This window comes from Hemicordylus capensis, chromosome 3 (genome assembly GCF_027244095.1).
Source record: "Hemicordylus capensis ecotype Gifberg chromosome 3, rHemCap1.1.pri, whole genome shotgun sequence".
In the NCBI taxonomy this organism is placed as follows: domain Eukaryota; kingdom Metazoa; phylum Chordata; class Lepidosauria; order Squamata; family Cordylidae; genus Hemicordylus; species Hemicordylus capensis.
In genome coordinates, this window is record NC_069659.1 from 196,717,618 (window position 1) to 196,732,004 (window position 14,387).

The following is a 14,387-nucleotide window of genomic DNA, read 5'->3' on the forward strand; positions in this document are numbered from 1 at the left end:
ATGGGAGGCGGAGCTGCCACCAGATGGGAGGCGGAGCTGCGAGACACTGCTCCCCACAGTTTCTAAATGCCAGGGGTATCTCTGGTAAGGACTTTTAAAAAGTACTTCTCACTGCCCCTCCCCTGTGCCGTCGCCCCTGCTTGAGACCAATTAAAGATTATTCAGTGGTGTAGTGTGCTGCAGGGCTGGGCAGGGACACAGTCCCAGTAGTTTTTTTCCTCCAGGGTCTCAGCAAAGCAGCGGGTAGAGAGGGGAGTGATTAGAAGAGCAAAAGAAGGTAGGGCTTTGAAAATAAGTCCATGCAACAGGAGCATAGCTACTGTCATCAAAGCAGCAGCAATACCAGCAGCAGTATCCAATGACTGTTGGAGAGATGGAAGGGGGGGAAGGGGGGAGCAGGGCAAGAGGGAAGGAGACAAACACACACACACACACACACACACACACACACAAGCAGAGTTATTGGGGTGGGTGCCTGCACTTCTCGATTTGTGACATCTCCAATTAGGTTATTTACATCAAAAAAGCTTTTAGCCAAGATACGTGAGCTATATAAAAATAACGTTGATAAAGAAATCAGCAGTAGAGTCATAGAACTCCTTTCCCCTTTCTCTAGTCTCCATGAATCAGAATATATAGGACACTACCGTTTATGTCAGTATTTGCTCCACATACCTGCAAGATTTTCATCAGGACCACCTCATCACTCGCAGGGTCTGTGCCCACAAAGCGCGCATGTGTGACAGCATCTGCCATGTTCTCCATTCCTTCAGCTGTACCCTCATGGTTAGAATCTGTACAACAGAGGAGAATTTTTGTCATGATGAGAGGTAACCTGTGTCCAGTGCAAAATTCACCCCCGCCCCCAATTTGCAAGGTGTTATTTTCCCTTCTCATTCATTGAAAATAACATTCTCATTCATTGAAAATAATTAGATTGGGGAGGAGCTGTTCAACAGTAGAGCTTCTGTTTAACTGTTTTTAGAACTGGCCTGAAATTGCTAAAATGTGTTTGGGTTCATCTGGAGATGAGGAGATGGGGGCGCTATTGAATGTGGGGCAGCTATCCCAGTGGTGGTGGGGAATAGAAGGAATAACATTGTCAGGTCAACAGGCCGTTCCAGGGGAAGGGTGGTCAGAAATTTAATTGCTGCCCCCGCTTCTGGTTGTCCTGCCAGCTCTCTGACCTCAGGGAGCACTGCCAACAACCCACATAACCTTATCCTGCTTCTCTGCAATGCCAGGTTGGTCCAAAATAAATCTGAAGTCATCCGTGATTTGATTATGGATGAAGGGGCTGACCTGGTATGTATTACTGAGACTTGGTTGGGGGAGGCCAGTGGCCCAGTTTCGGCTCAGCTTCTCCCTCCAGGATATTCTGAGAGGAGCAGGTGAGGGGATGTGGGCAGGGATCTGGAGTGGCTGTGGTCTATAAGGGTAACATCTCCCTTACCAGGGTCCCTGTTAGGTTATTGGACCATACTGAATGTGTGTACTTGATTTTGGGGACCAGGGATAGATTGGGACTTCTGTTGGTGTACCGATCACCCCGCTGCCCAAAAGAATCCCTTACTGAGCTCATGGACTTGGTCGTGGAACTTGCGTTGGAGTCTCCCAGACTTTTGGTGCTGGGGGATGTCAATGTTCATTTTGGGACCAATTTGTCCGGGGCAGCTCAGGAGATCATATTGGCCATGACAACTATGGGCCTATCCCAAGTGGTCTTTGGACTGACGCACACTGCAGGTCACACGCTTGATTTGGTCTTTTACTCTGATCAGGGTGGTGTTCCGTGGGTGGGGACTCCTACGATCTCCCCGTTGTCATGGACGGACCACCATCTGGTTAAGGTTGGACTTACAACCGCTTTCCACTTTCACAGGAATGACGGGCCTATTAGAATGGTCCACCTGAAGAGGTTACTGGATCCGGTAGGATTCCAAGAAGCCTTGGAGAGATTTAATGTTAGCTCTGCTGGTGATCCTGTTGATGCCCTGGTTGAGTATTGGAACAACTTGCTCACCAGGGCAGTAGACACAATTGCTCCTAAGTGTCCCCTCCGACCTGCTTCAAAATTGGCCCCTTGGTAAATGGAAGATCTACAGGGGCTGAAGCGGCAAGGTAGGCAACTGGAGCTCATGTGGAGAAAGACTCGATGCGAATCCGACAAATTACGACATAGAACACATTTAAAGATCTATGCTCAGGCAAAACATGCAGCAAAGAAGCAGTTATTTTCTGCCGGTATTACCTCTGCGAGTTCACGTCCGGCAGAGTTGTTCAGGGTTGTGAGGGGACTAGTATCTGCCCCCCATCCCATGAACTAGAATTTGGAGTCATCAGTTATCCGCTGTGATGTGTTTAAAGAATTTTTTGCAGATAAAGTCTCTCGGATTCGGGCTGTCTAAGACAAAGACTCCACAATTAATTTGATGTCTGAACTGGAGGTGTCTGAAAACTCCTCTTATGTGGCTCGACTGGATCAGTTTCAGTTTGTGACTCCTGAGGATGTGGACAAGCTGCTTGGAGCGGTGAGGCCTACCACTTGCTCTCTTAACCCTTGCCCAACATGGCTTGTTCTATCTAGCAGGGAGGCTGTTGTAGGCGGCCTGGTAGAAATCATAAATGCCTCTCTAAGGGAGAACAGGATGCCTCCTTGTCTTAAGGAGGCAATTATTAGACCTCTTTTTAAAAAGCCTGCGTTAGATCCCTCAGAGTTGAGCAATTATAGGCCTGTTTCCAACCTCCCATGGCTGGGCAAGGTAATTGAGAGGGTGGTGGCCTCTCAGCTCCAGAAAGTCTTGGAGGAAACTGATTATCTAAACCCATTTCAAACTGGTTTTTGGGCGGGCTATGGGGTGGAGCCTGCCTTGGTCAGCCTGATGGATGATCTCCAATAGGGAATTGACAGAGGAAGTAGGACTCTGTTGGTCCTTTTGGATCTCTCAGCGGCTTTTGGTACTATTGACCATAGTATCCTTTTGGAACGTCTGAGGGTGTTGGGGATGGGAGGCACTGTTTTACAGTGGTTCCGCTCCTACCTCTCGGACAGATTCCAGATGGTGTCGATTGGAGTTTGTTGCTCTTCAAAATCTGAACTTAAGTATGGTGTCCCTCAAGGCTCCATTCTTTCTTCAATGCTTTTTAATATCTACACGAAACCGCTAGGAGAGATCATCAGGGGATTTGGAGCTGGGTGTTACCAGTATGCTGATGACACCCAGATCTACTTCTCCATGTCAACTTCTTCAAGGAGTTGGCATATCCTCCCTAAATGCCTGTCTGGAAGCAGTAATGGGCTGGATGAGGGAGAATAAACTGAAGCTGAATCCAGATAAGACAGAGGTACTTATTGTGCGGGGTCAGAATTCCAGAGACTATTTTGATCTATCTGTTCCTTTTGGGGAAGTGTGACCCCATCTAGAACAGGTCCGCAGTCCCTGGTTTCTCAGGTTGAGGCGGTGGCCAGGGGTGCTTTTTATCAGCTTCGGCTGATACGCCAGCTGCACTCGTTTCTCAAGATCAATGACCTCAAAACAGTGGGACATTTGTTGGTAACCTCCAGACTTGACTTCTGTAATGCGCTCTATGTGGGGCTGCCTTTGTACACAGTCTGGAAAATTCAGATGGTTCAGAATGCGGCAGCCAGGTTGGTCTCTGGGTCATCTCGGAGAGACCACATTACACCTCTGTTGATGGAATTACACTGGCTGCCTATAGGTTTCCAGGCAAAATACAAAGTGCTAATTATAACTTATAAAGCCCTAAACGGCTTAGGCCCTGGGTATTTGAGAAAACGTCTTCTTCACTATGAGCTCCACCGTCCATTGCAGTCGTCTCTGGAGGTCCGTCTGGTGGATACACATGGAGACGGGCCTTCTCGGTTGCTGCCCTGGGACTATGGAAAGTGCTCCCTATATTTATTTATTTATTTATTTACACACACAGTCAGACAGGTGTTATTGACTGGTTTCTTTTATCCAGACATTGAGTCCTTCCCAAAGACCTGGGATGGCTGAATTTTATTATCAATGTTTTTGCTGTTATACATATTGTCGCAGAATATAGGCCATTCCCAGTAAAGCTGCTTTTTGTAATTGGCTGATGGTGATTTCTTTGGCCCCTATGGTGCTGAGGTGCTCTTCAAGGTCTTTTGGAACTGCACCCAGGGCGCCAATTACCACTGGGATTACTTTGGTCTTTTTCTGCCACAGCCTTTCAATTTCAATTTGTAGATCTTTGTATTTTCTTATTTTTTTCTATTTCTTTTTCTTCTATTCTGCTATCCCCTGGTATTGCTATGTCGATTATTTTGACTTGTTTTTCTTTCTTCTCGACTACAGTTATATCTGGTGGATTGTGTGGCAGATGTTTGTCTGTTTGTAGTCGGAAGTCCCATAATATTTTTACATCTTCATTTTCTTCAACTTTTTCAATTTGATGGTCCCACCAATGTTTGGCTACAGGTAGCTTGTATTTTTTGCAGATGTTCCAGTGTATCATCCTTGCTACCTTGTCATGCCTTTGTTTGTAGTCAGTCTGTGCGATTTTTTTACAACATTTGATTAGGTGGTCTACGGTTTCATCTGCTTCTTTACAAAGGCGGCACTTGCTGTTTGTGGTAGATTTTTCTACTTTTGCTCTTATTGCATTTGTTCTTAGTGCCTGTTCTTGTGCAGCCAGTATTAAACCCTCTGTTTCTTTCTTCAAGTTGCCATTCTTAAGCCATTGCCAGGTCTTGGTGATGTCTGATTTTCCAATTATATTGTGCAAATATTGACCATGCACGGGCTTATTTCTCCATTTTTCTGCTCAGTTCTTGACTTGTTCTTTCTTGTAGGCCTGCTTTCTTTCATTGGTGTTAAATAGTTTTGCGTTATTGACCATTTGAAGTGCATCTTCTTCACTGTCCTTGATATATTCTTCAAGGCCTCTTTCTCCTCCTCTGCTGTATGATGGATTGCAGCATCCCTTTTCCACCTGAGCTGCGAGGGAGGTATAGCCTATCAACAACACTGCGGGGGTGCAGAGCATGATTGATGGTCATGATTTTCCTGGTCTTACGATCTAGCATCTCTAGCTCTGCCTGGGTCCAGTCTATTATTCCTGCACTGTATCTGATAACAGGAATAGCCCAGGTGTTTATGGCTTGTATGGTGTTCCCGCCATTGAGTTTGGACTTGAGGATTTTTCTAACTCTCCTGATGTATTCACTTCCAATTTTTCTTTTAACATCAGTGTGTGCAATGTTATCAGCCTGGAGAATGCCCAAGTATTTGTAATGTTCTTTCTCTTCCAGGTTCTTGATCTTGCTTCCATTGGGTAGTTCTATTCCTTCTGTTTTTGTTATTTTTCCTCTGTTCATTATTAATGCAGCACACTTGTCTAGTCCAAATTCCATTGCTATATCGCTACTGAATATACGGACAGTGTTTAGCAGTGACTGGGACTTTCCATACAACTTCAGATCGTCCATGTACAGCAGACGGTTGATTTGACTTGATGTTTTAGATGTTTGGTATCCAAGGCCTGTTTTTTTGAGTATTTGTGAAAGTGGGGTCATGGCGATTACAAACAACAGAGGGGATAGTGAGTCCCCTTGGAAAATGCCTCTTCTAATACTAACCTGTCCAAGTGTCTCGCCATTGATTGTTAACTGTGTACTCCACATGCGCATTGCTTTTTTAATAAATATCTGAATGTTTTTGCTGACACCAGTTGTTTCTAAACATTTATCCATGTTTCTAAACGTTTCTAAACGTTTCTAAACAAAGTATCCATTTGTGAGGCAATGAGTCAAAGGCTTTCTTGTAGTTAATCCATGCAACACTTAGATTGGTTTTTCTTCTCTTGCAATTTTCTAAAATCATTTTGTCAATCAGCAGTTGGTCTTTTGTGCCTCTGGTGTATGGGCAATTTCCTTTCTGTTCAACTGGAAGCTGTTTGTTAGTTAATAAGTGTTGCATCACTTCATCTGCTATTATTCCAGTTAATAATTTGAACATGGTTGGCAGGCAGATTATCGGTCTACAATTACTTGGAACTGCACCTTTTGCTGGGTCTTTCATTATGGGATGAGTTTTCCCAATTGTTAGCCATTGTTCAATATCACCTCCTTGCAACATGTGATTGAACTGTTTTGATAGTTGTTTATGAAGGCTTGTTAGGTGTTTAAGTCAAAAGCCGTGCAGTTCATCGTCGCCTGTTCTTCGATTTCTACACCGCCCTTCCAAATATAGCTCAGGGTGGTTTACAAAGAGAAACAATAAATAAATAAGATGGCTCCCTGTCCCCAAAGGGCTCACATTCTAAAATGAAACATAAGATAGACACCAGCAACAGTCACTGGAAGTACTGTGCTGGGGGTGGATAGGGCCAGTTACTCTCCCCCTGCTAAATAAAGAGAATCACCACGGTAAAAGGTGCCTCTTTGCCCAGTTAGCAGGGACTGAGATACGATCCTCCTCGTCTCTGACAATTTTTTAAAAAAAATCAAAAATCCATCTTTTTACTAAGGCCTTTTCAGCTTCTTAATAATGTATAGGTTTTAATTCTGTGATTGATTTTTAAATTGTTAGTTTTTAATTGTTTTTGCATGTTTTTATATGTGTTTTAACTGTTTTATCATTGTGAACCACCCAGAGACACGTGTATGGGGAGGTATAAAAGTGTAATAAATAAAATAAAATAAAATTAGACTTGCATTGTAACTAGCAACACAAGGGCAGGAGGACCCAGATTAAGTCAGTCATGATGAAATGCTATTGAAATTAATGGGATTAATTAATGGGATTTAAGTTCATGACCAACCTGTTTCAATTATTTTAATTGTCCTTAGTAATTGGACCATTCTCAGTGTTAGAATGATGAGTGGTCCTATCTCAGCAAAAAATAAATTATCTGGCAGTGCATTGTCTTCAAATGTTTGGTGCTCCAGCAATAAGTGCCAATGTTGATAGCTTAGTTTTCAACATATATAGTAATTCCTTTCAAAATAGAAACTGTTTTTATTTTTTTATTAGCTGCGTTAATCAAGTGTTATGAATCAATTGTAAAGCAAGAGATAACACTCAGACTAACTGAACCGCCCTGAGCCAGTTTTGGAAGGGCGGTATATAAATAAAATAAAAAATAAAAAAGATCCTATTATGCCCCATTATCCCATGTATCTTGACCGAGGGTATACCCAATTTTGTGGGCACTATTCTCTCACCATAGGTGGGAGAATCCTCCCATCAGCTGATACCACTGATTTCCTCAAACTCGAAACCATTTAAAAAAACTCCCAGATACAGATACAACTATCTTTGCAACTTTAGAAGTGGAATTGCTTACACAAACATCCCACATTAAGATGGAATGATGGCTAATACCAATAACCTTCCAGACACACTAACAGAAAAATGACTGAAATATAGTCATGCTTTGTTCACTTACAACTGTTTTGCTTTCTCAGATAAATTTTACCTTCAAACCTATGGCAGTACAATGGGCATGCTCCTGGGGCCACAATATGCTAATCTGTTTATGGTTAATTTGGAATGTTTTCCAGATACATGTTTAAAGGTTCCCAATTATATCTAAGGTTAATCTAGGATATTTTCCTTATCTGGACTCATGATGAGGAATCACTTAAAGAATGCCGTTATAATTTCAATTCATTCTATCCCACAATCAAACTAAGTATTTCTTATATCAGCACTAGCATTAATTTCCAAGATACCACTGTTTGTTTAAATCCACCTTCAAAGCACATTTCATGAAAAACTTACTGACTACTACTCATGCCTACATGCTGGCAGTTTCCACAGACCACATTAAAGAGTCAATTGTATTTAGCCAGGCCATTTGATACAACTAGATGTGCTCAGACCCACTAGATTTTTAATCATCATCAAACGAACAGACAAGCCTTCATTAATTCTTATTCAATACTGTTGATAACCAAGTTTGTAAAGCCAGGACACTACCTAGGTAACAGTTAACTTGGGTACACACAAAACACAAGACAACATAGGACTCTTCTAGTTAAAGAGTTATATTTACAGCTCTTAGTCCAATCTGTTATAACACACCATAAAATAACTACCCCTGTGAGAAAGCTAACAGGAGCTGGGCAACAATTGGTTCGGGAAACATCATCATAAGGCATGAGGCTGTAATGTTACCTATCATCCAGTCAGAGACAGAATACAACTAACAGAAGGTTATGAAAGACAGTCAAAGATGTCAAAAGATCATAAGGGAAATAGCACAAAACGACACCTGCAAAGGAACACAATATATAGATGTTTATATAGCAATGCCAGAAGCCTCCACGCCAACTAGGTGAGCTGGAGTCCTTAGCTGCAAATGAAAACATACAGTGGGCATAATGGAAACTTGGTGAAACAATGAGAACCAGTGTGACACAGTTATTCCTGGATACATACTCTATAGAAAGGTCAGGGAGAAGTGCATTGGGATTGGTGCAATGCTGTATGTTAAAAGGGATAGGCTCTAACAAACAAGAAAGCCTAGGATTACCCGAGTTCTCCACAGCAATATTGTAGGTGTTAATAACAGACTTGAAAAGAAAATTATTAGGGATGTGCCATTACCCTCCTGATCAAAATGCTGAGGGTGACCTGAAGTTGGAAAAAATTCAGAAAGGCATCTAAAGGGAGAAAATATTGTAATAATGGATGACATATTATTGTGAATACATCACATAATGAAAATATCTATATAAATATATTTCTCCTAGGTGTGCCTGGGGAAAATGTGTCCTGGCAGCCCAGCCAATTGGCTGGGCTACGGAGGCGCCTGATTGGCTGGCACACCCAGGAAAAGGAGAATTGGCCAGCCCACGCTGGCGGGCCTGGGCCCGGCAACCGTGGTGGCCGTTCCCCAAAAGAATGGGCATCCTGGCACGGGAGGGAGCGACGGCGCTTGCGAGAGAGGCACACGGGGGGGAGCGACGGCGCTTGCGAAAGAGGCGCGCAGGGGGGAGCGACGGCGCTTGCAAGAGAGGTGCGCGGGGGGGAGCGACGGCGCTTGCAAGAGAGGTGCGCGGGGGGAGCGACGCCGCTTGCAAGAGATGCGCGCGGGGGGAGAGACAGAGCGAGAGAGGCATTGTGGGGGGAGAGACAGAGCGAGGGGGGGCAGAGCGAGCAAGAGAGCTGTTGTGGGGGGGCAGAGCGAGTGAGAGAGCTGTGGGAGGACCAGCCAAACAAATTCTCCCAACTAACCCCCAAAAGGAAGTGAACTACCGCACAGATGCTCTGTGCTGGTTCAGCTAGTTACAAAATATTGTAATAATTACCCACCATAGGGTGAATTCCAATTCAGGTCTCTTCCCCCCCACCCGCATTTTGTAAACCATCCCAAACTTCCACCTCTGGACCAAATGACAAAAGAGACCAACTTCCTAGATACCATAAATGATCCTAGATACTCTTGGAACAGCTGGTCATGGAATAAACAAGAGGAAAGGTGATCCTGAACTTGATACTAAGTGGCACCATGATGTGATCAAATTCAACACATATGAAAGTAGATAATTGCCAAGGAATTCCAACATGGACATTTTGACTTCAGAAGAAACTTCTAAAAAATGTGGGGATTGGTGAAAAGGAAGCTAACACTGGACGTTAGAAGGGCCAAATAACTCCAGAGTACATGGAGATGATTTGAAACTAACAGAAGCTCCGTTAGAATGTACCGTGCTGAGAAACCGTTTGTGAACCCCTAGTGGAATAATGAAAATCACAGTGCAAGATTTTACCACGATAACCTTGTGTAACTGAAACCAGTCTTTCCTAGTGCAGTAAAAAGAGCATGAATTAAACAATGTTGTGTTTCTTGAGACACAATAATGTACGAAGTGGGAACAATGAGACTAATTCAGTGTGTGACACAGTAAGTGAACCCTCAGTGTCCATAACACAATTAACGGGCTAATCACAATCAGGTGCCTAACTAAACTGAGTAACAAGTAAACCACCCTGCAGAGGAAAGCTTCATGACTGGGTCTGGGCAACATGTCCTATAAAAAGGTCCTAAAGGCCCCGAGTTTGGTCTGCATTATGACAGTCAGTGCGAACTCATCATGCCATGATCAAAATAAATTCCAGAGAACCTACAAAAAAGAGCTGTTGATGATCATCTGTCTGGACAAGGTTACAAGGCCATTTCTAAGCATTTGGGGCTCCATCCATCCACTGTCAGACAGATAGCTTACAAATGGAAAAAGTTGAAGATTATGGTGACTCTACACAGGAACAGCCATCCTGCCAAGATCAACCCAAGAGCAACCCGGAAAATCATCCACAAACTCACAAAGAACCCCAGAACAACATCTAAATATCTGAAGGCCTCTCTTTCTGCAGCTGATATGAGAGTTCCTGCATCAACCATCAGGAAGAAACTGAATAGGAATGGTGTTCATGGGAGAACAGCTAGGAAGAAACCACTGCTCTCTAAAAAGAACTTTGCTGCCCGACTCAGGTTCACCAAGGAGTATTTGGAAGACCCACAAGGTTTCTGGAATAATACTTTCTGGACAGATAAATCAAATATTGAACTTTTCAGACACAATCACAAATGTTTTGTTTGGTGAAAACTAAATACTGCCTTCCAAAGTAAGAAACTCATCCTGAATGTCAAGCATGGTTGTGGAGGCATCATGGTTTGAGGCTGCTTTGCTGCATAAGGACCTGGATGACTCCCCATCATTGATGGAACTATGAATTCAGCTGCATATTAAAATTCTAGGGGACAACATCAGGGAGTTGTCCTGGGAGGAGAGCTGGTCTTGTGGTAGCAAGCAGGAATTGTCTCCTTTGCTAAGCAGGGTCTGCCCTGGTTTGCATTTGAATGGGAAACTACATGTGAGAACTGTAAGATATTCCCCTTAGGGAATGGGGCCCCTCTGGGAAGATTATCTATATGCTTGCATGCAGAAGGTCCCAGATTCCGTCTCTGGCATTTCTAAGATAGGGGTGAGGGAGATTCCTGCCTGTAACCTTGGAGAAGCCACTGCCAGTCTATGTAGGCAATACTGAGTTAGATGGACCAATAGTCTGACTCAGTAGAAGGCAGTTTCCTATGTCATCGGTCCAAAAGATGAAACTGAGCCAAAAGTGGGTCATGCAGCAAGGCAATAACTAAACATTAGCTTAAGTTAAGTTAAGCTAATTAACTTAAACTGTGGTAAGTCTGTCTACCACAGAATGGCTGAAGAAGAAGAGATTTCATGTTTTGGAGTGGCCAAGTCAAAGTCCCAACCTAAACCCTATTGAAATGATGTGGCAAGATCCGAAGTGAAGTGTTCATGCAAGTAAACCCTCAAGTGTCACAACTAGGGAGTATCTTCTAAAGTATCTTGGATGCTGACGTCCCTGCTGTACAGATTGTCAGTATACTCCTTCCATCTCTGTTTGATCTTCTCTGAATCAGTTACTATCTGTCCTTTCGCATCCCTTAACATAACAGTTCAAGGTTGGAACCTCCTTCTGAGTCCTTTTGGAAAACTTTCCTTGTTTTTCCGTGTCTATTTCCATCCTCAGGGTCTTCACAGATGACATTATAGTACTGTTCCTTGTTTCTTTTCTAACAACTTTCTGAAATTCCCTATTAAGTTCTTTCTTGAGGTCTTTATCTTTCTTGACTTTGGCTTCTCTCCTTTTCTTGGCAATTTCCACTGACTGTTCTAACATCCATTTTGCTTTCTTCTGTTTCTTGGTCTTTGGCAGTCTCTTTTCACATTCTTCCTTAACATCTTTGATTTCATTCCACAGTTCCTCTGGTTCAGTATCTATGAGGTTCAGAACTTCAAACCGGTTCCTCATGTTCTCCCCAAAAATTGTGGGTATATTCTCAAGATCATATTGTAGAAACTGGATAGCTTTGTTTTTCCACTTTAGCTTGACTTGGAACTTGCACATGAGCAGTTCGTGATCTGTTCCACAATTGGCCCCCAGCCACGTCTTTGCTGTTATATCCACCTCCTTGCACCAATAATGTAATCAATTTGATTTCTGTGTACTCCATCTGGTGATGTCCATGTATATAGGCAGAACTTTGGTTGTTTGAAGAATGTGTTTGCAGTGAAGAGATCACTGGCACAGCAGAAACTAATAAGTTGTTCTCCTGCTTCATTTCTGTTTCCTAGGCCATATAGTCTGACTGTGTTTTCCTCCTTACCATTTCCAACTTTGGCATTCCAGTCTCCAACCACCAGCAGCACATCTTGCTTGCATGACTGAAATTTAGGGGGAAACTCATTCATTCATTCGATTTCTATACTGCCCTTCCAAAAATGGCTCAGGGCAGTTTACACAGAGAAATAACAAATAAATAATATGTATCCCTGTCCCCGAAGGGCTCACAACCTAAAAAGAAACATAAGAGACACCAGCAACAGGCACTGGTAGATAGGGCCAGTTACTCTCCCCCTGCTAAATAAAGAGAATCACCACGTTAAAAGGTGCCTCTTCGCACAGTTCCGCTTCTTCTGCATCAGTTGTCGGGGCATAGTCTTGAATAACTGTCATATTAGAGGGTTGTCCACAAAATCTAATTGACATTAGTCTGTCACTCTCCGCATTGCACCCATATACTGTCATTGCTATATCCTTCCTGACTACGAAAGCAATACTGTTCTTTCTTTGTTTTTTGTGTCTGAGTAGTAAAGAGTATGATTTTCTGACTGAAAGTGTACTATTCCAGTCCATTTCAATTCACTGATGCCCAAGATGTCAATCTGTAGTAGATTCATTTCATCTTTCACTGTGTTGAGCTTTCCCATATTCATGCTGCTTACATTCCATGTTCCCACTGTAATTCTGTCTTTGCAGCTTTGGATTTTCTTTTCCTGCATGGCAACATCCACTGCTAGACATCCAAAAGGCTTTAATCTAACAGTGTCATAAACACCATCGGTACTCTGAGAGATCCTCAGCTCTTCCTCAGTAACATATTGAGTACCATCCGACCTGAGGAGTCCATCATCAGGCACTACATCAACAATCATTCTATTTTGTCTATCCATGTGGTTTTCTTGGCAAAATACAGGAGTGGTTTACCATTGCTTTCTCCCGCACAGTATGAAATGATGCCTTTGTTATTGTCACTGAAGTGATCGTCTGCCTCCAGAATCTTCCTATATCGCTGCTACCAAGTACAGGTGCCTGCTTGCTTTAGCTCAGCATCTGAGATTACCTTCGTGCTTTGCGTGACCTTACTGAGAGTATACCTCCCAGCGTACTTCGCTCATCCCTCCCAGGAACACACACCCCACCACAATGAGGCAGCATAGCAGAACTGGGGGTGGTGGGGGGTTGCCTTTTATAGCTTCCTTGAATCCACTCACTGGCCATACCGGCATCCTCCTGGACTTGATGGTACCTTTTCTTGTTGTTGGTTTACATTCTAACTGAGCTTGTGTTATGGCCATCCCATCTTGATGTGTACAAAGAATTTGAGGAGCATATGACTAAAAACATCAAGAAGAACAACTAAAGCTTCTTTCAATACACAAAAAGGTGGCAGTCTTCCAGGGAGAAGGTTGTATTGAAAGATAAGGGAGTAAGAGGAGCATTTAAGGAGGATATGAAGATTACAGAGAAGCTGAATGAGTTATTTGCATCTGTCTTCCTTGCAGAGAATACAGGGCAGATGCCCAGGCTTCTACTGAGCTTCTCAGGCAGGAAGGCTGAAAAACTGAATTAAATAGACATGATGACAAGAGATAATGTTCTAAATAGTCTTGAATAAGCAGAAATTATACAACACCAGGGACAGAGGGCATCCACTTGAGAGTTCTTAAAGAACTCAAATATGAAACTGCTGGTCTTCTAGCAAAAAAATTGTGTCTTGTTCCTACAATCAGAATCTCTGCCAGAGAACTGGAAAGTAGGAAATGTAACGCCACTTTTCAAAAAGAGATTCAGGAAATTACAAGCCAATTAGCTTAATGTCTGTTGCAGGTAAACTGATGGAAAGGACAGGTTTCCTACCTGGAACTGTAGTTCTTTGAGTAGTCTTCTATGCATTCACACTTGGGTTATGCGCCTGCACAGAGCCAAGTTCCAGAACCTTCCAAAGCTTCACCAAAAAAGGAAAAACGAGTGAGAAGATCCAGTCCCCCTGTAGGATAATCCCCACTCTACCTCAGTTACGGAGACTGACGTCTAGCTTTCATGCTCGGCTGCTGTGGGGAGACAGGGTAGGAGTGTGAATGCACAGAAGACCACTCGAAGAACTACAGTTACAGGTAGGAAACCTGTCCTCCTCCTTTGTGGTCTCTGTGCATCCCACTTGGGATCATAGCAAGCTGAGCTTACCTGGTTGGCGGGAGCAGCCTATTGAGAGACTGAGCAAAGTACCAACATCACAAACATTGC

General features: G+C 43.2%; 1 protein-coding gene across 8 annotated transcripts in view; it reads right to left on the bottom strand.

Annotated features, from left to right (window-relative positions):
• Positions 1–14,387, bottom strand: part of GBF1 (golgi brefeldin A resistant guanine nucleotide exchange factor 1) — a 217,082-nt gene that overhangs the window by 118,912 nt on the left and 83,783 nt on the right. For all 8 annotated transcript variants that reach the window (XM_053307405.1, XM_053307404.1, XM_053307406.1 and 5 more), the window contains exon 5: positions 676–794. In XM_053307405.1, the coding sequence (XP_053163380.1) occupies positions 676–794 (119 nt within the window). The remainder of the gene's footprint in view (positions 1–675; positions 795–14,387) is intronic.